Below are 27093 nucleotides of genomic sequence, written 5' to 3'. Positions count from 1 at the left end.
CAGGTTCAAGCACGTCTCCTGCCTCAGCCTCCCAAGTAGCTGGAATTACAGGAATGCACCACCATGCCCGGCTAATTTTGTATTTTTAGTAGAGACAGGGTTTTGCCATGTTGGACAGGCTGGTTTCAAACTCCTGACCTCAAGTGACCCACCCGCCTCAGCCTCCCAAAGTGCTGGGATTACAGGCGCGAACCACCACGCCCAGCCACATTTTAGCTTTAAAGCCTCTGCAGTATAAGAAGGTAAGTGTAGACCAGTGGATTTCAAACTATGGGTTGTGACCTATTAGCGGGTTATGCTATCCATGTATTGGGTCATAAATGGCATTTTAAAAAGTAAAATAGATCAGAATTTATCAGTATGCCTAGCAAGGTTAAGTATTATTGCATAAAATATATACATTTTATGATTCATAGATATTTTAAATGTACATATATATTTGTAAGCGGGGAAGCATGAGAGGATGAATATATAAAACACATTTCTTAATCTGGGTTATGATTTGAAAAACAGTTTGAAGACTAAGGTACCAGGAAGGCGAAGAGATCCTGTGCGCCAGTTTACCACCTGTACTGTAGTGTGTCTTCTTTTACTGAGGAAGCGTCATTTTACTCCTACTCTACTAACAGCTTTGTTTTGAATGGGGGCTGAATTTTGTCAAATAATGCTTATTTTTCTATTGAGGTAATCATAAGCTCTTTCTCCGTTTATGTACTATATTGATGGATCTTTCACAATGCATTGTCTTTGCATTTTCCTCATTCTAAAAGTATTTTGATAGTTACCTTTTGTGTCCATGAGTCCACAACTTTGCTACAACTCCTGTCCCACATGTTACTTATCATTACGAGCAGATTGTGCATTTGCCCAACTTGTCAAAGCTACCACAGCAGATTTTGAGACATTTTGGGAGAAAAGAGAAAAGGCCTATGTTGTATGATTCTTTATTAAATCCACAAGAAGCTGAAATTTCTGCATTTTATTAAGTTAAAAAATATAATAATTTATAGATACTTTTCCAATTTAAGAACCAATAATAAAGAATCTGTATGGAGAAGTCCTAACGCGAGACTGCTTTTTAATTCTGATATAGTAGTGACCATTATTTCAATATGTACTATAAATTTATATTTACATTTACAAATATAAATCACCTGCTAAAAGTATCTTTATCTTCATCAGTTTGCCCACCATAAAAATTCTGTCCAATTTATGGCCACTTAAGCAGTGTCTCGGAAACTCATTTTCTTCATTTATTTGCCTCATTTTGTTTATTTGCTCATTTTTAAATACTAAAGAATATCTGCATAGCTTGAAAGCAGCCAAATAACAAGTATTGACTTTAATGGGCTGTGGTTGTAACTCACAAAATCAGAAAATTTCAACATGGTTTCTTTCTAAATATTTGTGTGGTGTAAATATTTTGGACAAGCTGCTAAGGAGAACTTTCACCCTCAAAACTCTGGGGTTTCTTATATATCTTACATTTATTTTTCTGGCTTCACTTTAGGAGAAAAAAAATTAATTCTGAATAGAATTTTAAAAAAAAACAGAATACTTTTTACAAACCATCTGCACAACCAAAATACATCACTATCAATGAAAAGTTTTCCAATAATTTAATCAATACAAATAAACACACATACACATTCTCTACATCAATAGTCTTCAACAGTTATCAAAAAGAGAAAATTTTGATTTTATAAAGGCAGCAGAAATAAAAAACAGTTACTTATTAAATTTTGCTCAAGGACTATCCAGAAAGAAAATTTAGTGACACATCTGACATAAGCAACTGATGGCCAGCCTCACCTTATTAAATAACACCTATTCAAATTGTAGATGTCTCCCTCCTATTTTCTACTCCACAGCTAAGAAACTCGGATAGAACTCATTGAACTCTGTTTAGCCAGAGGCAGTGGAACCCAGTGCCACTAAAGAGATGGACTCCCAATAGGTCTTCAAATGGAATATAGCCATAACACTGGTTTTCTCTCGATGTTGGACATATGAGTGATACATTTCTAAATGTCTAGTTTCCAAATTTTCTGTAATGGGATATACTACTCTTATAATACAAAGAAAGCTCCAATGAATCAAAAATTATGATTTAAATTCCCAACCACCGTTTAGGAAGAACTTTTAAGTGTCTTTGTAGGTTCTTCCTCTCTTCCTATTCTGACGGTGAGAAGGTATCTATTTTCTAGAGAAACTCAAGCAGGATACAACAATTTGGGAGTTCGGGTCATACTTGCCTGGAGTTTGCAAAAAGCATACTGGGAGGAGTTCCACAATCTCCCTGATGGCTAGAAACAGTGATATTTACTAGGTCCTTACTGTGCCTAGGTCAAAGTTCTGGGCACAGCAGGGAAAAATAAACAGCAGTAGAGATGGCCTATGTTTATAAAGAGCCTAATTAATAATCAAGGGCACAAAAGACATAAAAATAACAATGACAAAGGTACATAATGATACAGTGCAAACCAGAAGTCAATGTGCAGTGAAACGTATTTGGAGCCAATCGGGGCGATGCTTCCAGCACTTCCAGAGGCAGTCACAGTGACATCTTCCATTTACCTCTAATACAATTTCCTTTTCTCCAAGAGGTTAGTAGAAATGGAAATTCTGGGCTGGGCGCGGTGGCTCAAGCCTGTAATCCCAGCACTTTGGGAGGCCGAGGCGGGTGGATCACGAGGTCAACAGATCGAGACCATCCTGGTCAACATGGTGAAACCCCGTCTCTACCAAAAATACAAAAATTAGCTGGGCGTGGTGGTGCGTGCCTGTAATCCCAGCTACTCAGGAGGCTGAGGCAGGAGAATTGCCTGAACCCAGGAGGCGGAGGTTGCGGTGAGCCGAGATCGCGCCATTGCACTCCAGCCTGGGTAACAACAGCGAAACTCCCTCTCAAAAAGAAAAAAAAAGAAATGGAAATTCTGAAAACACAGAAATTTTCCTCGTTGGGAAAGTGACCTAAATCAATGCTGCCTAAGCTTGTTGACTCCAGGTTTATATTCCTATTTAACATAGTATTTGAGTTTCATGGGAAAACGTATTTTCAGGACATGATTTTAGGAAATCAATTATAATTCTGATTCACGTGAAAGCTGGTAGCACTTAATGAAAAACCAACATTTCCTATGAAATTGCTGAACCTTCCATTCTAATGAAACAGGTGGGGGCTGTCTAATTAGATTTAGGACAAGAGATTCTTAAATATTGTTCAAATCCCTCCCGGCACAATACTGAAAGCAAAACAAACAAAAATTTATCAAAGATAATTTTATTTTCTCCCTTATTAAAAACTACCTTTTTTTTCCCTCCAGGTACTCAACATGTCACTGTTTAACTGCCCTCTCCTTAAAGCTTTCTCATTTATTAGGCAGGATTTCGAAGTACTAGAATCTCAGATGGAAATTTTGCTGGATGTAATCACACGATATAGTATCCAAGGGAGCTGATAGGCAGCCACAGCCACACCACCGACTCTCAGTAAACTGCTTTGGTACATCTGGATTTTCCTAATGAATCATCTGTGGGACTCAAGGCAGGAGGAACCCCGGTCAACCAGCAGGCTGGGTACCAAGCTGAGGACTCACATTTCATCAGCTGAGAAAAAGCTGGAGGGTCTCGGGACACACAGATGACTTCTGGGTGCTTTTCCCTGGACACAAAATTAAAATGCTGATGTTAACCTGTACCAGAATATTCCTGAGGAGCCACTGATAGGGGCAAATGTCCAACATCAAGAGTATAAAGATTAAATCTTAAGGATAGCTTATCTTACTCCTCCAAAATAGTGAGAAATTTTACATACCCGCCTTTATTTAGATCACGATGAAGGAAAAGCGACATGATGAAACCACTAGAAACAAATGAGCCTACCACTCTGGAATGTGGGTTTGGGCTGTTCTGCCAGGTGTTATGATTCTGAGCAGAACTTAAACTTTAAACAAATTAACAACTATTCTCAATGCAGTGATGTTGTTTCTCATGAGATCTCTTCTCCAACTTCTGGGCCTAAAAACATCAGTCCACGCCGGGTACCATCTATGTACGTTCAAGCCAAGCCTCTCTTTCTACAACTGTCTTAAGAGTCATGAGAACCTGCCTTAGCCAGAGGCATAAAAGACGATCCTTTGCTTCTTAGCGGGAGTCTAGGGCTCTTCACTTGATCATCTGAGTCTCTTCGTCGGCATCGTAAAATTCTTCCTCTTCCTCACTTTCGCTCCCTAAAGAGCTCTCCTTGTCCACACACTGAGACAGGAAAGAAGAAAAGGGCAGTGAAATGATGTCATGACATTTCTGAAATGGAAACTACCATGCAGCTATTGAACTGACAAATGTATTTTTATGACATCTATTCCCCCAAGAAATCAGCTCCTAAAGTGTTCTAGGAAAGCTAATGAATCATCGATCATCTCTATTTCTCTGAAAATCAGCCACTGTTAGATCCTACCTTTGTTTTCCAGCAGTTTTACTGAGTTCTATTTAATTTAACCCAAACTTCCTTTTTTTCAATAACTGCCAACATCCAAGTGGTATAATGATTAAGAAAAATATCACACCTGTGGAGGGTCCAAGGCCTGTAAAGATAACGCTTCTTCTCCCAGCCTGCGATATGAATACACCTGAAGGTCAGAGAACGTCTCTAGCAGGGGACTGTTAAGGGTTTCCGGCAATAACAAACTCAGGAGGCCGGAGGTGAGGCCGGTGGCTCCGAAGACAATGAATGGTAAAGACCACTGCACGTACTTCTGCGGAGGCAGGGAGTGGAACGAAAACAAGCAAACCCAGAGTGTTAGTTTCCTCAGGATGAAAGGCAGGCAGTCTCACGACTGAGAAACTGTCACGTGTAGCACCCATTTCATGGCCTCCCACTAGACTTCACTATAAGTGAAGCCTCCACTTCTTTCCACGTAAAGAATTACCCTGGGAAATCAGAGAATCATTCCTTGGGCATGCAGAGCTGGTAGTAAATAAAAGGACAGCACTGGTTTGTGGATCAGAAGCAGCAATTTCATGCCTGGGGTGGGTACTATGGGAGAAGAGGTCAGGCTGCCTCTGAGCAGGCAGGCGTATATGGCCAGAGTTGACAGGACATCATCTCATAGTTTGGCTTCCATTCCACGTGAACAAGCAACTTATAACAGTGTTCTCCACACACACACACTTCGCACAGAGGCGCCCCAAAAATACTTGCTGATGATGAACTTTAAAGTTCTCAATCCTGGAATTGGCCAAACCATCCCATATACCTTAACACCATAACCGAGACATCTAGGGATTAAAGGCGTAAACATTCTTTTAAAAAAATCAACCCTACCATAGGCATATGGCTTATAAACTTCTTAAATTGAACATGGTAAAGGGCTGGTGATACAAACAATTGTTTCAAAGACCCAAAACATATATTCAGGAAAACGGAAACATTTAATTAAAAACAGGTTCAAAGAAAACATGAAAAACAGTGGCTTCCAGGGTGCTTCTCTGGGGCTTTTCTGAGATGATCAACATTCTAGAATTCCTGCTAAGCTTTATGATCTTCTGATTTAGGCTTACAAATTGCATGGATAGGTCCACTACTAATTATAATTTCCCCTCAGACAAATTTTTCCTGATTTTTCAAAGTGAAGAGATAATGGAGAAGGAGGTGGAAAAGGGAGAAGGGGGAGGAGAAGGGAGAGACAGAACAGAGTGGAAGAGGGGGATGAGGAGGAAGAGGGAGGAGGAGAATCTCTTATCTCTAGCCATCTACATGCAAACATATGTCCAGCACTGTGGGCCTGTTGCTGAAATGAGGGGAACACACACTTTCCCTTCTAAACTTACAGGAAGCAACGGAGACACAGTGCTGGGTATTACAATGTTCCGTGATAGCATCCGAGGTCAGACATCTTTAACAGCACCTATATTTTGCAGAATAAAACACAGACCTAACAGGACCCCTTCATGAGAAGGGTCTTGTGGCCTAAAATTAATCGTGAGACAATGGAAAGAGATACTCAGAGAAGGGAAATGTACTGCACCTCAGAAAATGAAAAGGTTACAACGGCATTTCAGAGACCTGCCTAAGTAATGAACAGTTGTCCACAGAACAGGTCCACAAGCCCCACTCCAAATCTAGTTGCCTTTCAAAAGGTCTTGGCTGGGGAAAGTCACAAATCAAACTAAGGAGAGACTTGCATAGGGGTCCCCTGGGTTCTTTCTCAGATTCTGAGCATTTTAAGATGACGGATTTTAGGGCTGTCATTTAATCTGTTTCCTTTTCTTTGACTATCAAACTTGGAAAATTTCAAAAAAATATTAACAGATAGAGTGCGAGGCATGTTTCTGCTCTAATGTTTTCCAAGAGGTGTGTTCTTGGGGAAGGGTATTTAACCTCTTTCTGTAGCACTTCTCATATTTAATACAAGGGTAACAACAATGCCTACCTTTTATGGTCACAATGAGAACTGCATGTGATGAATCTATCAAGTGCTCAGCATGGAACCCAGTACACAGCCGAAGTGTCATACATATTTATCAGTTGACTGACTTTTTTGTGGGGACAGGAATGGGGCACAGTGGCATTAGCAGACCCTCCAATGAATCCAGATGAACAAAAACTCAGACCCATTGGAGGCAAATGAATCCTCGATAAGAGTTCATCTGCCCTGATGGAGTGCTATCTAAAAGGGACATTTGTGTCAGCTGATCTTAAATGACATCTGTTCATCACCTCTTTCTACTTAAAAGCATAAGCATTTGCAAAGCAGAGAATCAAGAAAAACAAAGCTAGAAGGTACAAACCAACCAGTGAGGGGATGAAGGGAGCAATAATCCCACCAACTCGGGAGAACATGGAACAAGTTCCAAGCCCAACATTCCTGAAAAGCATAAGTAAAAACACGTCAGTAAGTTCTAGTGGGGGAATTAAGACACTTGTGGGGCAGCGGTGGACCTTGAATAGCATGTCCTGAAGTGGAAGCACAGGATCCTAGAGAGCAGTGAGTTCTAGAGCTGCCTACTAGACCTTCCTGAGATGCTAAGAATGTTCTATAATCACCCAGTCCAATGTGGAAGCCACTAGACACATACCCTACTGAGTGCTTGAAATGTGGCCAGTAAGGATGAAGAACTGAATGTTATTTAATGAATTTAATTTACATTTAAATAGCTACACGAGGCTAGTAACTACCATACTGAACAGTGCGTGCACAGAGGATGATACAGAAATGAGCATTTCAATATTTTTAGATTAAAAGTTCTCATGAATTTTTATGCCTTCGATCTCTTACAGAGAGGCAGGGTTTTGTGATCTGAAAAGGCTGCTCATTTATTTAAACTCAACTAATTAACAAAGTGTTAAGCATATACATAGAAATTGACCAAGTGTGGACTGTCGGGAAATCAAGAACACCTTTATGGGGAGTGCAGGCATAAAAAAGGTGGGAAGCAGAGAGGGAGGGAGGGAGGGAGAGAGAATGGTAATTCACGGTTTTGGGTAGAGGGATACAACACTCTGTAATCCCAGCTGAAATGTTCATAACACCCACATTTGCTCTCCAAATTGTCACAGTTTGGACAAAATCATCATCCTAGTTTTATAGCCAGTAGCCAGGTAAAGTAGGTTATAGGACCAACTGGGAAAATGCAGACACTCTGATCTCTTACTAGGAAATAATAATTTTAAATTAATAGGCAGAAAGAACCACGAGGCTTCTTGCATGGATGAGGGAAGTGGAAGGATAGTTTGGAATGGTCCTCTAAGAGATTGGGAAAGGGCTGGCTGAGAGAATACCTGCCCAGGCCACAGAAGCAGTTCTGCAAAGCCTCAGCTGCACCCCCATCCTTGAAATTTCGGTGTGTTTTTTGCTTTTAGACTTATTTTATGAAGGGAAATTTAGGCTGGATATTTGTTCTTTTCAATATAAGCAAATCTTATTAAGAACCCAGCTTTAAAAACTACTGTTTAACTCTGATATTCTCTTATTACTACATGAAATTATCTTTCAAAAATGGGTGTATTTTGTGTTAAAATGTAGGCTCTGAGAAAATAGGGAGCTTGCCCCCTTGTCTATTATGTCTGATGCAGGATGGGTGACGGAATAAAGGCCACCACTGGCTGGGCACAGTGGCTCATGCCTGTAATTTCAACACTTTGGGAGGCTGAGGCAGGGGGATCACGAGGTCAGGAGTTCCAGAACAGCCTGGCCAACATGGTGAAACCCTGTCTCTACTAAAAATATAAAAATTAGCTGGGTGTGGTGGCAAGCTCCTGTAATCATAGCTACTCAGGAAGCTGAGGCAGGAGAATCGTTTGAACCTGGGAATCGGAGGTTGCAGTGAGCCGAGATCAAGCCATTGCACTCCAGGGTGGGCAACAGGGCAAGACTCCATCTCAAAAATTAAATAAATAAGTAAGTAAATAAATAAACCCACCAAAATAATAACAGCATCTATGCACTGTTTGGGTGACAGAATATGCCCAGCGTAGAGTACTTCTCTTACAACTTACACTAGGGAATTCGGTCCACCATGAAGTGACATGTTCCTAGCTAGGCAGGCAGAGAGCAGCAGTCTGCAAAGGCAGGTTCTCAGCCTAAACTGCTGCTGAATTACCGCTGCCCCACACTAACTCCAGAAGCAGATGAAACGAGTACCACCCCTGTTGGTGCAAGAATGGATGACAAAGTGTAGAATGTGTGAAGAACGCACGGCTCTGAGACACATACCTGATGACCGTAGGGTAGAGCTCAGAGGTGTAGATGTAAACGATGTTAAATGCAGCACTGATGGTCAGCTTCCCCAGCAACGACAAGGAATGGCTGTTCACCACTGCAAACACACCTGTGTCTGAGGAGGGCAAGGACGGTGCCTGTGAGACCCACAGTTAAAACAATTCCTCTAAATGGCACATTTCATTCTGATGCAGCAGGCAGCATTCACGGTGATCTCAAAGAGCAAAGAGGTAGTGTAACCAAACACACATTCAGAAGGTTTCGTAATCACACAAACACACACAACTATTTTTCAGTGTTTTGGCTCTACCCTTGAAAACTTATAGACTGGTGTCATTAAGTGTGATAAACTTTCACTTACTCCTGAATGAGGGTACCCTGAAAACTTCTGTACTATCATACAAATTATAAGTTTCATCTTCCAAGGGTGTGACTTGACTCTCCTTTCTTCCCATCTTACTCACATAATCAATGATGTAAAAACAGTGGTCTGCACAACAAGCCCTGATAATTACTTGAGATAGAGGTAAGCTCCAGAAAAGCTCTTATCTGCAATTTGCCTTTCCTGGTCTTTCATTTAGAAGGCAAGAAACAAACGCCATTCAATTACTACCAGAAGATCAAAGACGCTTTCCCTCTCTCCCTCCCTCCCTTCCTTCTTTCCTTTTGACAGTGTCTTGCTCTTGCTGCCCAGGCTGGAGTGCTGTGGTGCGATCTTGGCTCCCTGCAACCTCCGCCTCCTGGGCTCAAGCGATTCTCCTGCCTCAGCCTCCTGAGTTGCTGGGATTATGGGCACCCGCTATTACGCCTGACTAATTTTTGTATGTTTAGAAGAGACAGGGTTTCACCATGTTGGCCAGGCTGGTCTCGACCTCCTGACCTCAGGTAATCCACTCGCCTCAGCCTTCCAAAGTGCTAAGAATATAGGTGTGAGCCACTACACCTGGCCAATGTTCTTTAAAGAACAAGAATCTAAATATAAAACTTCTTTTACTCCTCAATTTCTCACTTGAATTACTAATTGATAGTAATTATGTTTCATTTTTAACATACCATTGTAATGGTATCTTTCAGAACTGTACAGAGGCACTTATATTTTCAACAGGCTAAAGAGCTGCCCTCGTTGAAATCCGGATTCCAAGGCTGTGTCACAGAAAGTCTATCTTCTTAATATCCATAAGATCTAAAGCTAGATGAAGTTTTCCATCATAGGCTGAGAATCGCTCCAGCTGTAGCCCGTTTAGGAAGCCTGGGTCCTGCTACATGCCCACAGAGTGCATGTGTTAGTCCAACATCCCATCTGATGCTTAAAACTTCTCTCATACGTGCCTGCCAACAGGGTCTGCAGTTGCCACCTAAACCAGGGAAATTCACTTTTTCCTCAAGATAGCCCATGTCCATTTCAGACAGGTTTGATTATGAGAAAATGACTTCTTACTCTTTTTGGGACTCCTGCCTGTGGGGCTGCTGGGCTGTTGGTCCTGGCAAATGCTCAGGAAGGCTTTGCAGCCATTAGACTGGTTCCCTGGATTCTTTATCTGAAAATCAGGTATTATTGGCTGTTACCAATGAATGTTCAAAGTGATGGTCTAGAAAAAAGAGTGATTGAAAAGACATAAATAAAACTAAACCATCTTTTTAAAAAAGGAAATCTCAAAACACTTATATCCTTCAAATACTGAACTCAAGGAGGCTATAAATGTACTCCAATAGTGCAACTGCTAAGGACATCATTCTCAGAACGATTTTTCTGGAAGATTTTCCAGAGACCATTTGGGGTCATCAGAAAAAAAATGTCTTAGTATGATATAGTCACATTTAACTGATCCAAAATAGCAAAAATACAAATTTGTCATCCACAAAAATACAAATGTATTGTGATTCTAAGCAAATTGTTCGTTTTGATTGTTCACATGTTATAAATCTTTAAGACTGCTACAGGTCCTCTACTATAATAAGAAAATGGGATAAGAATCACAGTACATTTCGCTTCCCTTTGGCTTAAAAAAAAAGTATACACACACGAATCTCTGTCACCATAGTTTCACCTTTTCTAGAATTTCACAATCATGTGATACTGTTTGTAGACTTTTGTGTGTCGCTCCTCTCATTTAGCATGATAGGACATAGTTCATTCCTTTTTTGTTGTTGACTAATTTTCCATTGTGTTGATATACCACAATTTGTTTATCCATTCATCAGCTGATGGGCATTTGGGTTCCTTCCAGTTTGGGGCTATTATTAAAAAAAGCCACTATGAACATTTGCATCAAAGTCTTTGTGTGGATCTAGGTTTCCACTTCTCTTGAGTAAAGTTGGGTCATATAGTAAGTGATTCTTTCACTTTAAAACAAGCCGCTAAACATTTTCCAGAGTGTCTATACCATTTTGTATTTTTACTAGCAGTGTCTATGAGTTACAATTCCTCTTAATCACCAACATTTGCAATCTCTGTAATTTCTGTCATTTTAATCAGTGTGCTGTAGTGTCTTGTTGTGGTTTCATTTTCATTTTTTTTTTGAGACGGAGTTTCGCTCTTGTTACCCAGGCTGCAATGGCGCGATCTCGGCTCACCGCAACCTCTGCCTCCTGGGTTCAGGCAATTCTCCTGCCTCAGCTTCCTGAGTAGCTGGGATTACAGGCACGAGCCACCATGCCCAGCTAATTTTTTGTATTTTTAGTAGAGACGGGGTTTCACCATTTTCATTTTTTTTAAGTTTTCTATAAGTTATTGGGGTATGGGTGGTATTTAGTTACTTGAGTAAGTTCTTTAGCGGTGATTTGTGAGACTTTGATGCACCCATCACCTGAGCAGTGTACACTGCACCCTATTTGTAGCTTTTTATTCCTCACCGCCTCCCATACTTTCCCTCAAGTCCCCAGAGTCCATCGTGTCATTCTTATGCCTTTACATCCTCATAGTTTAGCTCCCACATATTGGTGAGAACATATGATGTTGGGTTTTCCATTCCCGAGTTACTTCACTTAGAATAATAGTCTCCAATCTCATCCAGGTCGCTGCAAATGCCATTAATTCATTCCTTTTTATGGCTGAGTAGTATTCCATCGTATCTATATACCACAGTTTGTTTGTCCACTTGGTGACTGATGGGCATTTGGGTTGGTTCCCCGAGTTTGCACTGTGAATCATGCTGCTATAAACATACATGTGCAAGTATCTTTTTTGAATAATGACTTTTTTTCCTCCGAGTAGACACCCAGTAGTGGGATTGCTGGATCAAATGGTAGCTCTACTTTTGGTTCTTTAAGGAATCTTCACACTGTTTTCCATGGTGGTTGTACTAGTTCACGTTCCCACCAGCAGTGTAGAAGTGCTCCCTGATCACTGCATCCGTGCCAACATCTCCTGTTTTTTATATTTGTTGATTATTGCAGGAGTAAGGGGGTATCACATTGTGGTTTTGACTTGCATTTCCCTGATCATTGGTGATGTTGAGCATTTTTTTCACGTTTGTTGGCCATTTTTATGTCTTATTTTGAGAATTGTTGTGTCCTTAGCCCACTTTTTGATGGGATTGTTGGATTTTTTTCGTACTGATATTTGACTTTGCTGTAGATTCTGGATATTAGTCTTTTGTCAGATGTTTAGATTGTGAAGATCTTCTCCCACTCTGTGGGTTGTCTGTCTACTCTGCTGACTGCTCCTTTCCCCATGCAAAAGCCCTTTAGTTTAATTAAGCCCCAGCTATTTATCTTTGTTTGTATTGCATTTGCTTTTGGGTTATGGGTCATGAAATCCCTGCCTAAGCCAATGTCTAGAAGGGTTTTCCTGTGTTATCTTCTAGTATTTTTATAGTTTCTGGTCTTAGATTTAAGTCCTTAATCCATCTTAAGTTGATTTTTCTATAAGGTGAGAGATGAAGATCCAATTTCATTCTCTTACATGTGGCTAGCCAATTATTCCAGCAACATTTGTTGAAAAGGGTGTAAGGCTGTCCTTTCCCCACTTTATGTTTTTGTTTGTTTTGTTGAAAATCAGTTGGCTGTAAGTATTTGGGTTTATTTCTGGGTTCTCTCTTCTATTCCACTAGTCTATGTGCCTATTTTTATACCACTACCATGCTGTTTTGGTGACTATGGCCCTACAGTATAGTTTGAAATCAGGTAGTGTGATGCCTCCATATTTATTCTTTTTGCTTAGTCTTACTTTGGCTATGTGGGCTCTTTATTGGTTCTGTATGAATTTTAGAATAGTGTTTTTCTAATTTTGTAAAGAATAATAGTGGTATTTTGATGGGGATTGCATTAAAGTTGTAGATTGCTTTTGGCAGTAGGGTCGTTTTCACAATATTGTTTCTACCCATCATGAGCAGGGGATATGTTTCTGTTTGTTTGTGTCATCTATGATGTCTTTCAGCAGTGTTTTGTAGTTTTCCTTGCAGAGGTCTTTTGACTCCTTGGTTAGGTATAGTTCTAAGTATTTTATTTTTCTGGCAGCTGTTGTAAAGGAGTTAAGTTTTTATTTGATTCTCTGCTTGGCTGCCATTCATGTATAGAAGAGCTACTGATTTGTGTACATTAATCTTGTATCCAGACACTTTGCTGAATTCTTTTATCAGTTCTAGTAGTTTTCTGGAGTAGTCTTTAGGGTTTTTGAGGTAAACAATCATATCATCAGCAAACAGTAACAGTTTGACTTCCTCTTTACCGATTTGGAAGCCCTTTATTTCTTTCTCTTGTCTTGATTGCTCTGCCTAGGACTTCCAGTACTATGATGAAGAGGAGTGGTGAGAGTGGGCATCCTTGTCTTGTTCCAGTTCTCAGAGGGAATGCTTTCAACTTTTCCCCATTCAGTATTGTGTTGGCTATCGGTTTGTCATAGATGGCTTTTACTACATTGAGGTATGCCTTTGTATGCCGAGTTATAATCATAAAGTAATGCTGGGCTTTGTCAAATGCTTTTTCTGCATCTATTGAGATGATCATGTGATTTTTTTGTTCTTAATTCTGTTTATGTGGTGTATCACACTGACTTGTGTATGTTAAACCATCCCTGAATCCCTGGTATGAAACCCACTTGATTGTGGTGGGTTTTCTTTTTGATATGTTGTTGGATTCAGCTAGTATTTTGTTTAGGAATTTAGCATCTATGTTCATCAAAGATATCAGTCTGTAGTTTTTTTTGGTTATATCCTTTCCTGGTGGTGATATTAGGATGATGCTGGTTTCATTGAATAAATTAGGGAAGGTTTTTTCTTTCTCTATCTTGTGGAATAGTGTGAAAAGAATTGGTACCAAGTCCTTGAATGTCTAGTAGAATTCTGCTGTGAATCTGTCTGGTCTTGGACATTTGTTGGTAATTTTTAAATGACCATTTCAATCTCACTGCTTCTTATTGGTCTGTTCAGGGTACCTAATTCTTCCTGATTAAAGCTAGAAGGGTTGTATTTTTCCAGGAATTTGTCCATCCATCTCTTCTAGGTTTTCTAGCTTATGCGTGTAAAGGTGTTCACAGTGGCCTTGAATGATCTTTTGTACTTCAGTGTCATCAGTTGTAACATCTCCTGCTTCATTTCTTAATGAGGTTATCTGGATTTTTCTCTCTTCTTTTTTTAATCTTGCTAATGGTCTACCAACTATATTTACCTTTTGAAAGAACCAGCTTTTTGTTTCATTTATCTTTTGTATTTTTGTTTGTTTGTTTCAATTTCGTTTAGTTTTGCTCTGATCTTGGTTATTTCCTTTCTTCTGCTGGGTTTGGGTTTGGTTTGTTCTTATTTCTCTAGTTCCTTGAGGTGTGACCTTAGAATGTCAGTTTGTGCTCTTTCGGTCTCTTTGATGTAGGCATTTAGGACTATGAACTTTCCTCTTAGCACTGCCTTTGCTGTGTCTCAGAGGTCTTGATAGGTTGTGTCATTACTGTCATTCAGTTCAAAGAATTTTTTAATTTCCATCATGATTTTGTTTTTGAGCCAATGCTCATTCAGAAGCAGGCTATTTAATTTCCATGTATTTACATGGCTTTGAAGGTTCCTCTTGGAGTTGGTTTCCAGTTTTATTCCACTGTGGTCTGAGAGAGTGCTTGATATAATTTCAATTTTCTTAAATTCATTGAGGCTCGTTTTATGGCCTATCATACGGTCTATCTTGGAGAAAGTTCCATGTGCTGTTGAATAGAATACATATTCTGCAGCTGTTGGATGAAATGTTCTGAATGTATCTGTTAAGTCCATTTGTTCCAAGGTATATTTTAAATCTATTGTTTCTCTGTTGACTTTCTTTCTTGATGACCACTCTACTGCTTCAGGGGAGTACTGAAGTCCCCCACTATTATTGTGTTTCTGTCTATCTCATTTCCCAGGTCTATTAGTAATTGTTTTATCAATTTGGGAGCTTCGGTGTTAGGTGCACATATGTTCAGGATTGTGATATTTTCCTGTTTGACAAGGCCTTTTACCACTATATAATGTCCTTGTCTTTTTAAACTGCTGTTAAAAAACAAACTTTAAAGTTTGTCTTAAAGTTTTGTCAGATATAAGAATAGCTACCCCTTTGGAAGAAATGCCTTTCTCCACCCCTTCACCTTAAGTTTAAGTGAGTCTTTAATGCGTTAGGTGAGCCTCCCGAAGGCAGCAGATAGTTGCTTGGTGAGTTCTTATCTGTTCACAGTACTGTATCTTTTAAGTGGAGCATTTAGACCGTTTACATTCAATGTTATGTTAGTATGGACACACGAGGTACCCTTGCATTCACTGTGCTATTTGTTGCCTGTGTACTCTGCGTTTTTTGTTTTTGCTTTTAGTGTGATTTATGCTTTAAAGAGTTTCTGTTTCGATGTGTTTCCAGGATTTGTTTCAAGATTCAGAGCTCCTTTTAGCAGTTCTTGCAGTGGTGGCTTGGTAGTGGCTAATTCTCTCACCATTTGTTTGTCTGAAAAAGATAATCTTTCCTTCATATATGATGCTTAATTTCACTGGATACAAAATTCTTGGCTGATAATTGTTTTGTTTGAGGAGGCTGAAGAAAGGGCCCCAATCCTTTCTAGCTTGCAGTGTTTCTGCTGAGAAATCTGCTGTTATGGGTTACCTATTGCTTCTGTCTCACAGTTCTTAAGATTGTTTCCTTTGTCTTAACTTTAGATAACCTAATGACAATATGCCTAAGTGATCTTTTTGCAATGAATTTCCCAGGTGTTCTTTGTGCTTCTTATATTTGGATGTCTAGGTCTCTGGCAAGGCTGGGGATGTTTTCTCTCATTAATCCCGCAAATAGGTTTTCCAAACTTTTAGATTTCTCTTCTTCCTCAGGAACACCAATTATTCTTAGGTTTGGTTATTTCACATAATCCCAGACTTCTTGGAGGCTTTGTTCATATTTTCTTATTCTTTTTTCTTTGCCTTCGTTGGATCGGGTTAATTCGAAAACCTTGTCTTGGAGCTCTGAATTTCTTTCTTCTACTTACTCAATTCCATTGCCGAGACTTTCCAGGGCATTTCGCATTTCTCTAAGTGTGTCCAATGTTTCCTGAAGTTTTGATTGCCTTTTCTTTAAGCTATCTATTTCCTTCAATATTTCTCTCTTCACTTCTTGTAACATTTTTTGGAGTCCCTTGCACTGGGCTTTGCCTTTCTCTGGTGCCTCCCTAATTAATTTAATAACTAACCTCCTGAATTATTTTTCAGGTAAATCAGGGCTTTCATCTTGGTTTGGCTCCATTGCTGGTAAATGAGTGTGATTTTGGGGAGGTGTTAAAGAGCTTTGTTTTACTGTTTTCTTCTCAGAGTTGATTTTCTGTTTTCTTCTCATCTGGGGAGGCTCTGTCAGAGGGAAGGTCTAGGGCTAAATACTGCTGTTCAGATTCTTTTGCCTCATGGGTTATTCCCTTGATGTAGTACTCTCCCCCTTTTCCTATGGATGTGGCTTCCTTTGAGCCGAACTGCAGTGATTGTTGTCTCTCTTCTGGGTCTAGCCACCCAGTAAGTCTGCCTGGCTCTGGGATGGTACTCTGGGGTTATAAGCAGAGTCCTGTGATGCGAACCATCTATGGGTCTCTCAGCCGTGGAAACCAGCCAGTTCCAGTGAAGGTGGCAGGGGGCTGTAATGGGTTCCATGAGGCAGGGGAGTGCAATTTTTGTGCTGATTGGCCTCCTGCCAGGAGGTGGCACTTTCCAGAGAGCATCAGCTATGGTAGTATTGGGAGGAACCAGTGGCAGGCTGGGCCCTAGAACTCCCTGGATTATATGCCTTTTGTCATCAGCTACCAGGGTGGATAGAAAAGGCCTGTCAGGTGGGGCAGGGCTAGGCCACCCTCCTGATGGATCCCTGTGGTGCCAGGCAGGAATGGCCTGCCTCGGGACACAGTGAGCTCCCAGGGCATTTCCTGCCTCTTCCTCTACCCCTGTATTTTGCTGGCTGTCTTAATTGACTCAGCTCCAGGTAAGGTCAAAACTTCTCCTGCAAGCAGACCTTCAGTTTTTCCAGTGGGGGTGTGTGTTCGGGAGAGGAGGATTTCCCTTTCCCACTTCCACAGTTGGGGCACTCACAGTATTTGGGGAGTCTCCAGGTCCAGCAGGAGCAGTCCACTTCCTTCAGAGGGACTGTGGGTCCTCTCAGATTGTTAGTTTGTTCTTGTTGTCGATCTGGAGCTAGGGTTCATAACACAAGCCTCCACATGCTGCTCTGTCTGTCCCGGTCAGAGCTGCAGCCTAGTCCTGCCTTCCGTCCATCATGATGATCCTCATATTGTGCTTTCGATTCACATTTCCCTAATGTCTGATGATGTTATACATCTTTCCCCATGTTTATTTGCCATTTTTATATCTGTTTGGAGAAGCATCTGTTCAAATCTTTTGCTCATTTTTTCCTTATTATTATTTATGAGTCCTTTCTATACTCTGGATACAAGTCTTTTATCAGATATATGTTTTACATATATTCTCTCCCAGTCTGCATCTTGATTTTTCATTTCTGTAGTAGCATCTTTTAAAAAACAAAAGTTTAGGCTGGGCGTGGTAGCTCACACCTGTAATCCCAGCACTTTAGGAGGCTGAGGTGGGTGGATCACCTGAGGTCCAGAGTTCAAGACCAGCCTGGCCAACATGGCAAAATCCCAACTTTACTAAAAATACAGAAATTAGCTGGGCATGGTGGCAGGCACCAGTAATCCCAGCTACTCAGGAGGCTGAGGCACAAGAATTGCTTGAACCCAGGAGATGGAGATTGTAGTGAGCCGAGATCACGCCACCGCACTCCAGCCTGGGTGACAGAGTGAGACACCTTATCGAAAAGATAAAAATAAAAAACAAAAGTTTTTAATTTTGATGAAGTCTACATCACAAATATTTTTCTTTTTGTGCTTTTGGTGTCCTAATTAAGAAATCTTTGCCTAACTCAAAGTCACTAAGATTTTTCTCCCATGTTCTCTTCTAGTAGTTGTATTGTTTTAGCATTTACATTTCAGTTTAACAACCACTTCAAGTTTATTACTGCATATAATGAGATTTACAGGTGGAAGTTATATTTTTTTTTATATGGAGATCCAGTTATTTCAGGACCATTTTTTTTTTTTAAGGTTATCTTTTCCTCATTAAATTAACATGCCATTTTTATCAAAAATCAATTGACCATGAACACTTTTCTGTATGTACCTTATGACTGAGTAAAACATTTTTAAAAGGTAAATGAAATCTCAGCTCTGTCAAAAAAATCAACTGACCATATAGGTGGTTCTATTTCATATTCAATTCTGTTATCTGTATAGATATTTCTATGCCAATATTATACTGTCTTGATTAATGTAACTTGTGAGTCTTTTTTTTTTTTTTTGAGACAGAGTCTAGCCCTGTTGCTCAGGCTGGAGTGCAGTGGCATGATCTCGGCTCACTGCAACCTCTGCCTCCTGGCTTCAAGTGATTCTCCTGCCTCAGCCTCCTGAGTACTGGGATTACAGATGTGCACCACCATGCCCAGCTAATTTTTGTATTATTAGTAGAGACAGGGTTTCACCATGTTGGCCAAGCTGGTCTCAAACTCCTGACCTGTCTTGGCCTCCCAAAGTGCTGGGATTACAGGCATGAGCCGCCGTGCCCAGCCTATTTTAAGTCTTATAATCAGGTAGGTTAAGGTCTCCAACTTTGTTTTTCCTTGATAAAAATTATTTTGGATAGTCCAGATCCTTTTAATTTACATAAAAATGTTATTATTAACTTGTCAATTTCTATTACCAAAAGAAGACTGCTGGAAATTGTATTGCTACCATACTGAATGAAGACAAATCAATTTGGGGAGGACTGTTATCTTCATATCTTCTGATCCATGAGCATGGTAATCTACTTATTACTGTTACCAATTCACTCAGTTCATCTTCTTTAATTTTTCTCATCAGTGTTTTAAAGGTTTTCTGTTGTCATATATATAGCTCATAAAATTTATCCCTACATTTTTCATATGTTTTATTATAAATGTCATTGGTTTGTTTCAGTTTTAACTGTTTGTTGCTAGTATGTAGAAAGAAAACTGTTTATCATATGACTCTGTTAAGTTCATCTATTAATTCTTACAGATTTCTTTTGGTATACTCCTTAGGATTTTCTATGACATGACCATGATGTAGCCTGGTGAATAAAGACAGTTTTACTTCTGTTCCAATTTAAATCCCTTTAATTTCTTTTTACTGCTTTATTGTATTCACTAGTATTTTCAGTACAATGTTCCATAGAAGTGGTGAGAATACCCTGGCCTTTTTCCTGATCTGAGAATATAAGTATTCAGTCTTTCACCAGTAAATGTGATGTTTACAGTAGGTTTTCCCTTAATGCTCTTTATTATCAAGTTAAGAAAATTCCCAACCTTGTGATCTGCCTGCTTCGGCCTCCGAAAGTGCTAGGATTACAGGTGTGAGCCACAGCACCTGTCCACTAATTGGCTTTTGAATTTGTGGGATAAAAGTTGCTTAGTCATGATGTATTGCCTTTTTTATGCAGTGCTGAATTCAATTTGATAATATTTTGTTAAAGATTTTTACATCTATATTAATGAGAGAGATTGATCTGTGGTTTTCTTTTCTTATAATGTCTTTATTTTGTTTGGTTTAGGTACCAAGGTAATTGCTGGCACTTAGAGGCTAGGTTGGGAGAGTTTTTTTCTCCTCTTTATTTCTGGAAAAGTGTGTAAAACTGATGCCATTTCTTTTGTGTTTCATAGAATTTACCAGCAAAGCCATCTGGGCCTGGAATTCTCTTTATGGGAATCTTTTAAATGACAAATTCTATATTTTTTAGTTGATATAGTGCTATTCAGGTTATCTATATGTTTTTAGGTAACCTTTGGTAGTTTGTATCTTTCAAGAAATTTATCCATTTAACCTAAGTTGAATTTATTGACATAAAAATTTTCATAATATTCCCTTTTTAATGCCTATAGGTTCTGTAGTGATGTCTCCTCTTTCAATCCAGATACTGGTAATGTGTGTCTTCTCTCTTTTCTCTTTATTGTCTTGGTTAGAGGTTTAATAATTTGATTGGTCTTAAACAACCAGCTTTTGGTTTCATTGATTTTTCTCCATTGTTTTTGTTTTCATTCCATTGATTTTCTTTCTTTTATAGCTATTATTTTTTTCTTGAATAGTGCTTAATTTTGCTCTTCTTTTTAAAAATTTGTTATCTACTTTCTTAAGTTGGAAGCTTAGATCATTAATTTTAAAAGTTCCTTTTTTCTGATACTTAAAAGAATTATACAAATTTCTTTCTAAGCATTACTTTATCTGCTTCCCATAAAGTTTGATACAGTATACTTATATTTTTTTGAGACACAGTCTCACTTTGTCACCCAGGCTGGAGTGCAGTGGCACATTCTAGGCTCACCGTAACCTCCGCCTCCCAGGTTCAAGCAATTCTGATTCCTTCACCTCCCAACTAGGATCACAGGTATGCACCACCATGACCAGCTAATTTTTTGTGTATTTTTAGTAGAGATAGTGTTTCACCTTGTTGGCCAGGTTGGTCTCGAACTCCAGATCTCAAGTGATCCACCTGTCTTGGCCTCCCAAAGTGCTGGGATTATACATATGAGCCACTGCACCCAGCTGAGACAGTGTATTTTATTGTTCAATTTAAAATATTTTCCAGTTTTCCTGATGATTTTTTTCTTTAATCCACGTTTTTAGGAGGGTGTTGTTTCATATCCATATATTTGAGGATCTTCCAGGTATCTTTCTGTTGTTGATTTTTACTTTAATTCTACTCTGGTCAACTAACTTGTTTTTGTAAGTTTTCAATTCTTCTAAACTTAGTAAAACTTGTTTTATGGCCTAGAATATGGTCTCCCTTGGCAAATGTTCTGTGTGCACTCGAAACGGAAAACATATTCTACTGGTTTAGGCTAGAGTGACTTATAAATCAGGTCATACTGGTTGTTCAAGTCTATATTTTTCTATCAATCTTTTCTATCAAGTTTTTTCTATATTTTCTATCAGTCATTGAGAAAGTGATACTGAAGAATCTATTTTTTGGATTTGTCTATTTCACCTTTCAATTCTATATGTTTTTGCTTCAAGTACCTTAAATTTATTACAAGTATACACAGTTAAAACTATTCTATCTTCTTGATGAACTGACTTTATTATGTGTTTATAGTTTTTATCAAATTTGCAAAGCATTTGAGCATTGCTGCAAATACTTTTTCTTTATTCCCCTCCTTCTAAGACTAATATTACACATATGTAGGCCACTTAATATTGTCTCACAACTCGCTGATGTTTTGTAGTTTTTTATTCAATTTTTTGGTTTCAATTTGTATAGTTTTTTAAATGTCTTTAACTGATCTTTTCTTCTGGTTAGTGTAGAACCTGTTGTTAATCTCATCTACTGTATTTTTCATAAATTAATAATATATTATGCTTCATCTCTAGATGAAAGTGTGTCTTTTTCACGGCTTTGACTTCTCTGCTTGTACTCTGCTTGCATTGTTAAGCACATGGAGTACATTTATAATAGCTGTTTTAATATTCTTGTCTCTTAATTCTATCATCTGTGCATTTTTGGCTTTGTTTTATTTTCTTTTACTTGTGGGAGGTATTTTCCTGCTTATTTGCATGCCTGGTGATTTTGACTGTAGGCTACATACTAATGTTATTTATTTATTTTTTGGGGGGGGTGCTGGACTTACTGTTCCTTTAAGTCTTCTTGGTCTTTGTTCTGTGATGCAGTTAAGTTACTTGGAATCTGTTGATCTTTCTGAGTTTTGTTTTTAAGTACTTTTATGGCAATAAATAAATAAATAAATAAGAGAACAGCCTTTTCCTAAAACTACTTTGACCCAGAAGTCTCTATCCAATGTTCTGTGACTGGTTGAAGAGAATACAAACCATTCATGGATTTAACAAGCCAGGGAGTGTTCTGCCTGCTACTTTCTGGTGGTCTCCCCCTGGCCTCAGTAGTTTCTTCAAATGCACACTCAGATCAGTAGGCAGCCAAAGACTCAGAGGTTTCTTCTGCAGACCTCTGGAGTTCTTCCTCTGTGTATCCTACTACCCTCCAGTATTTTGCTCAGCAAATTCCAGACATCTTGGTTTCCCTGAGCTTCAATTTCTGTTTCTTCAGTTTGGTAAGAATGCTGTGATTTGTTGGGCTTCCCTTCCCTGCACTGTGGTTTGGCAACTCTGAGCTAGGACATTTCCAGAGCCAAATTTGTTTATTTTCTTCTCTCAGGGATCACTGTCTGTCCTACAGTCTATTGTTCAGTGTCTGAAAATTCACATTTCTTATATACATTTTATCTGGTTCTATGGTTGTTTAAAGCAGGAGGTCAGCTGGTCTCCATCACTATCACAGCCTGAGCTTAAAGTTCCCATAGCATTTTGTTGTCAATTCTCATACAGTACTATCTTTTATTATTATTTTTGAATCCCTCATTTCTCTCATTAGATTGTAAACTCTTGGAGACCAGGAACTAGATTTTGTTTATGAATAGTATCTTTTGTATCACAGACACTACTTGAAAAGTCAAACAAAGAAATGGGCAGACCAAGGTTAGGAAAAGAAATGAAATGTAAAGGTTCCACTAGGTCTGAGTCCAGGACACTCCCTCACTAAGAAATGTGTTTATCTAGTCACATGACACGACCTCCTAGTGTTCAGGTTTTCTGGCAGGATCACAACTGCCATAAACCTCATCAATATCACTCTAACAACCCAGGTTCTTCAACACTGGCCAATTCCCATCAGGCTGCATACTAAAAAGTTAAGAACTGGCTTTAATCAGGCAGCATTAATCCTCTCACTTCAGCTTCACTATGCAATAAATACTTTGGTTCTAAACTCTTATCTGGCCAGGCATGGTGGTCATGATTATAATCCCAGCACTTTGGGAGGCCAAGGCAGGAGAATCACTTGAGACCAGGAGTTCCAGACCAGCCTGGGCCACATAGGGTGACACCATCTCTATGAAAAAATTTAAAAATTACCCTGGCATGGGTGGCTCATGCCCGCAGTCCCAACTACTCAGGAGACTGAGGTGGTAGGACTGCCTGAGCCCGAGAGGTCAAGGCTGCAGTGAGCTATGATCACACCATTGCAGTGACCAACAGAGCGAGACCCTGTCTCAAAACAAAACACAAAAAACTCTCTCTTTTCTAAGAGGAGAAAACAGCATTCCCAAAATAGCACTGACTTTAGAGTTGGAAAGAATCTGAATCCTGGATGTGCTATTTACTTGCTTTGCAACCCTGGACAAGTTGCTTGACCAATCTGAGCTTTTGTTTCCTTCTAAAATGGGGATAATATATAATACATTCTGTATATAAAGAGAATGCAGCACTTGATTAACACTTAAAAATAGTGTAGTAGCTAGTGTTGTAAGCTTAATTAGAATCCTCCAAGCAAGCACTGAGTTCAGGTAAAAATGTCTGATTACTAAACTGGGAAAAACATTAGTGGCTACCTGCTAATATTACTCCCAGAGGAGAACATTTACTTGAAGGCCAACCAGCATGCAAATATGTACTGGGCAGGATGCTTCCGTCTAATAATTATAAACCATAGGCTGAGGAATGCCAAAAAATCTATTTTCTGGCTTACTGGGTATCTCTTCTAGAGATACACTTTCATGGTCTGAACAATGCTTCTGACACAGAAAACCACAATCAAATACAGGTGCTCAAAAATATTGGTGGGTAGAGGGTCACCTGAGTTGGCAGAAAGGAGAGAATAAAGGCATGTTTGGTAAGGAAAAGTGAGGGCAAAGGAATGCAAAATGCAAACAGAAAATGAGGAATCTCCAAACTAACACGAGATGCTACAGAATTTCTCAAACTTCTAGGTTATTTTCTTTATATGTACTTACCAGAATTGTTACAAATGTAGCCTAAACCTTAGAAAAACTTGAGATTTAAAAAAAGTCATCAAAATATTTTAAAGAATAAATACAAAAGGTTTAAAGAAAGTTTGAGAAGAACAAATATTATTTAACTCAAGAAAGAGAAAATTCAGGCATAGCTGGAAGACTTTGCAAGCATAGAAAGGATTACACAAAAAAGGTGACCATATGTTCACTCTCTAGTAATGAATTAAATGAAAGGAAATGGGCTCAATGGTAGTGGAGGAGGATAATTTTAATAGAATGGTTATTAAATAGAGAAATAATTTATTAAAATTAAGTAATGGAAATATTAAAAATACAAATAATTTCCTTGGAAATCCTTTTTTTCTTTTCAATTGAGACAGAATTTTGCTCTTGTCACCGAGGCTGGAATGCAATGGCACCATCTAGGCTCACTGCAACCTCCGCCTCCTGGTTTCAAGTGATTCTCCTGCCTCAGCTTCCCTAGTAGCTGGGATTACAGGCATCTGCTACCATGCCCAGCTAATTTTTGTATTTTTAGTAGAGATGGGGTGTCACCATGTTGGCCAGGCTTTTCTCAAACTCCTGACCTTAGGTGGCCTCGAACTCCTGGCCTCAGGTGATCCACTTGCCTCGGCATCCCAAAGTGCTAGGATTACAGGTGTAAGCCACCATGCCCAGCTAAGAAATCTTTAAAAACAGACCATACATCCACGTTTTCTGAGTATACCATACTCCTGAGGCACATTCATGGAGTGCCAAAGATACTCTGCTATGTTGTTCCTCATTCAGCGTCCACCAACGGGAACAATCCACAAAGGGTTCAAGCTGCTCTCTTAGAACAGGTTGTAGTCAAACAGAGGTCTGGAGGGAAGGCCATACATCTGCCTTCACTGTGGATTTTTGTCTTGTTATTTATAAGAAGAGATCATTTCAAGAAAGAGCTACATGCAGAGTCCTAGGGGATGGGTTACCTGGAGTGTGCAAATAAGTGGGAGGGAGGAAAGACATTAATTGGCCTGGCTTATGGAGGTGTGATAGGTTACAGGTGTGTTTACAGGAACAGCAAAAAGTTTTTCTTCATGAGGCAATAAACAGAATGCTGGACTGTTGCAGGTAAAACAAAACAAACAAAAACTGAATTATCAAGGTGCCTATGCAAAACAGAATCCGCTGAATATAAAACTACACCTATTTGAAGTCCATCGCTGTCTTACCGGAAGACAAGCAAAACTGAGCGTCTACTTCTACAAACCTACGGCAGGGCAGTAGCCGGGGAGCTCCTCCTCCCCCATTTGCTTAGAGAATAAAAATGGGCACATTTACTCAGTTCTCTAGTTTCCACGATTCTATGAAAATCACTTGAAAGCTGTTCTAAGTACTGGGTAAACTAAGTACTGAGCAGATTACACTCTAGACTCAAAGCATAGAACCTCGGGCGGCAATCAACAGCAGAGAGGGTATACTGGAGGGTTACAACACAGAGAGAACACACGGCCTCGGGGTCTTGAATGAGACATGCACAAATGAACCACAGGAGAAGCAAGTTACCAAAGGAGTATTTAATACATGATATACTCTGACAAAAAATGATTCTTGATGCATCTCCAGTAGTTATGAAAACTTTACATCAGACCGTCTCATAATGATTGCCACCTGCAGTGCAAGCTCCATAACAGAGCCCTAGCAAAATTTAAAAGCCCTTAAGAAAGACAGGGCTTTTGTTCAAATGCTCCAGCATCAGAGAGTTGTTGTGACTCACTCCTCCTTCTTGAGAATCACAGTTCCCAAGGCAATCGCTGGCATACCTTAGATGTGCTAGTGAAAAAAGAGATTGAAAACCAGCAATAGCTAGCGAATGTCTACACAGGGGCAGCAATCAGGTTACATCAGAATGCCAAAGGTATCCTTCTTGAAGCTGTCTTTGCTTAGCAAAGCTACACATATATAAAAATACCAGATTCCTAACTAGGTGTTGTCACACTTTATATAAGACTAAGAGAATATCCATTGTCACTAACAGTGAATACTATTCCCATTGTTCTTGTTCTTGTTGGAGTGCTTTGAGAGTCTTGGTGGAGATGTTGAGGGGTACCAAAGCCACCTTTGAGAACCAGTGGCTCTAATCTCCAATCTTATGGTTGGCTGGAATGAGGAGTGCAATTTGCAACCTTGGATGAAGTTTCTTTCTGTGGAGAACTAATCAGTCCTCCTCATCATCAAATAAACAACTCTAACATCACCAATACTACATCTCAGTCACCCCAGATGGTCGCTTAATAGCCTGAAAGAATTAATAGTGCACCTCTAAGCACATTATTCACCCAGAGAATAGCTGAAGCAATGGAAAGAATCTGGCCATTATACCCCATACAATTGCTAAACAATATGCAATCACAGAAATGATGCATGCCATATGGTCATCTCTCCACTATATTCTAATTCATTGGAATAGAAGCACTGTTCAAAACCCTTGTAGAAATTTGAAAGGCATACCTTTCTTTTCTGGAAGAAACATTACAATAAGACAAGCCAGTCCTCCTAGGCACAGAAATGCTGACAATGTTCGTTTCCGACCAAACCTGGACAATAGAAAGAAATTACACAGTTCTCTTAAGAACCTTACAAATTCATATATTTCTTCCCAACCTTCTTGCTTAAAAATCTTCAGTTTCATGATATATGTTCATCTCCTCTTAAGGTGTGAGTGGCAAAGGTGAGTGATAGGAAACTGATTAGGACTCAAAATAAATAACCATTAAACAAAGAGAAAGTTGTCGGATGGCAGGATTAAGTGATTTGTGTGGGAAAAGAACATAATGTCATTCAATCTATTTCCATGAGTATTAACTATATTTCAGGCACTGCTGTAAATGTTTACCATCTATTATCTTATTTAATCCCAATACAAAGCCTGTAGGCATGTACTATTATATTCTCCGTCTTTTAGAGAATGAAACTGAAACAGGGAGAACAGTCTGACAGCTCCCTTTATTATCTGGTTACCTGAATTTCATGCAGTTTAAAGTTTTGGCATTTTTCTAAGAGTATCTCTTTTAAAAATACAAACAGA

At 39.3% G+C, this 27093-nt stretch overlaps 1 protein-coding gene across 9 annotated transcripts in view; it reads right to left on the bottom strand.

Moving 5' to 3' along the window:
* Window positions 1–1468: 1468 nt before the first annotated feature.
* The window catches only part of SLC22A15 (solute carrier family 22 member 15), a 91315-nt gene continuing 65690 nt past the window's right edge, over window positions 1469–27093 (bottom strand). For 3 of the 9 annotated variants that reach the window (XM_035252565.3, XM_035252566.3, XM_035252567.3), the window contains 5 exons: window positions 26517–26602; window positions 8718–8838; window positions 6797–6869; window positions 4569–4757; window positions 1469–4257 (listed from right to left, as the gene is read on the bottom strand). In XM_035252565.3, the coding sequence (XP_035108456.1) occupies window positions 4168–4257; window positions 4569–4757; window positions 6797–6869; window positions 8718–8838; window positions 26517–26602 (559 nt within the window). In that variant the 3' untranslated portion in view covers window positions 1469–4167. Of the gene's footprint in view, window positions 4258–4568; window positions 4758–5832; window positions 5910–6792; window positions 6870–8717; window positions 8839–26516; window positions 26603–27093 lie in introns of all 9 variants that reach the window. The other 6 variants (XR_004727280.3, XR_013520362.1, XR_013520361.1 and 3 more) reach the window with 5 other exon arrangements.

Source organism: Callithrix jacchus, chromosome 7, assembly GCF_049354715.1.
Source record: "Callithrix jacchus isolate 240 chromosome 7, calJac240_pri, whole genome shotgun sequence".
NCBI classification, from domain to species: Eukaryota; Metazoa; Chordata; class Mammalia; order Primates; family Cebidae; genus Callithrix; species Callithrix jacchus.
Note: the sequence above shows the minus strand (reverse complement) of the source record. Positions and strands in the feature narration are given on the sequence as shown.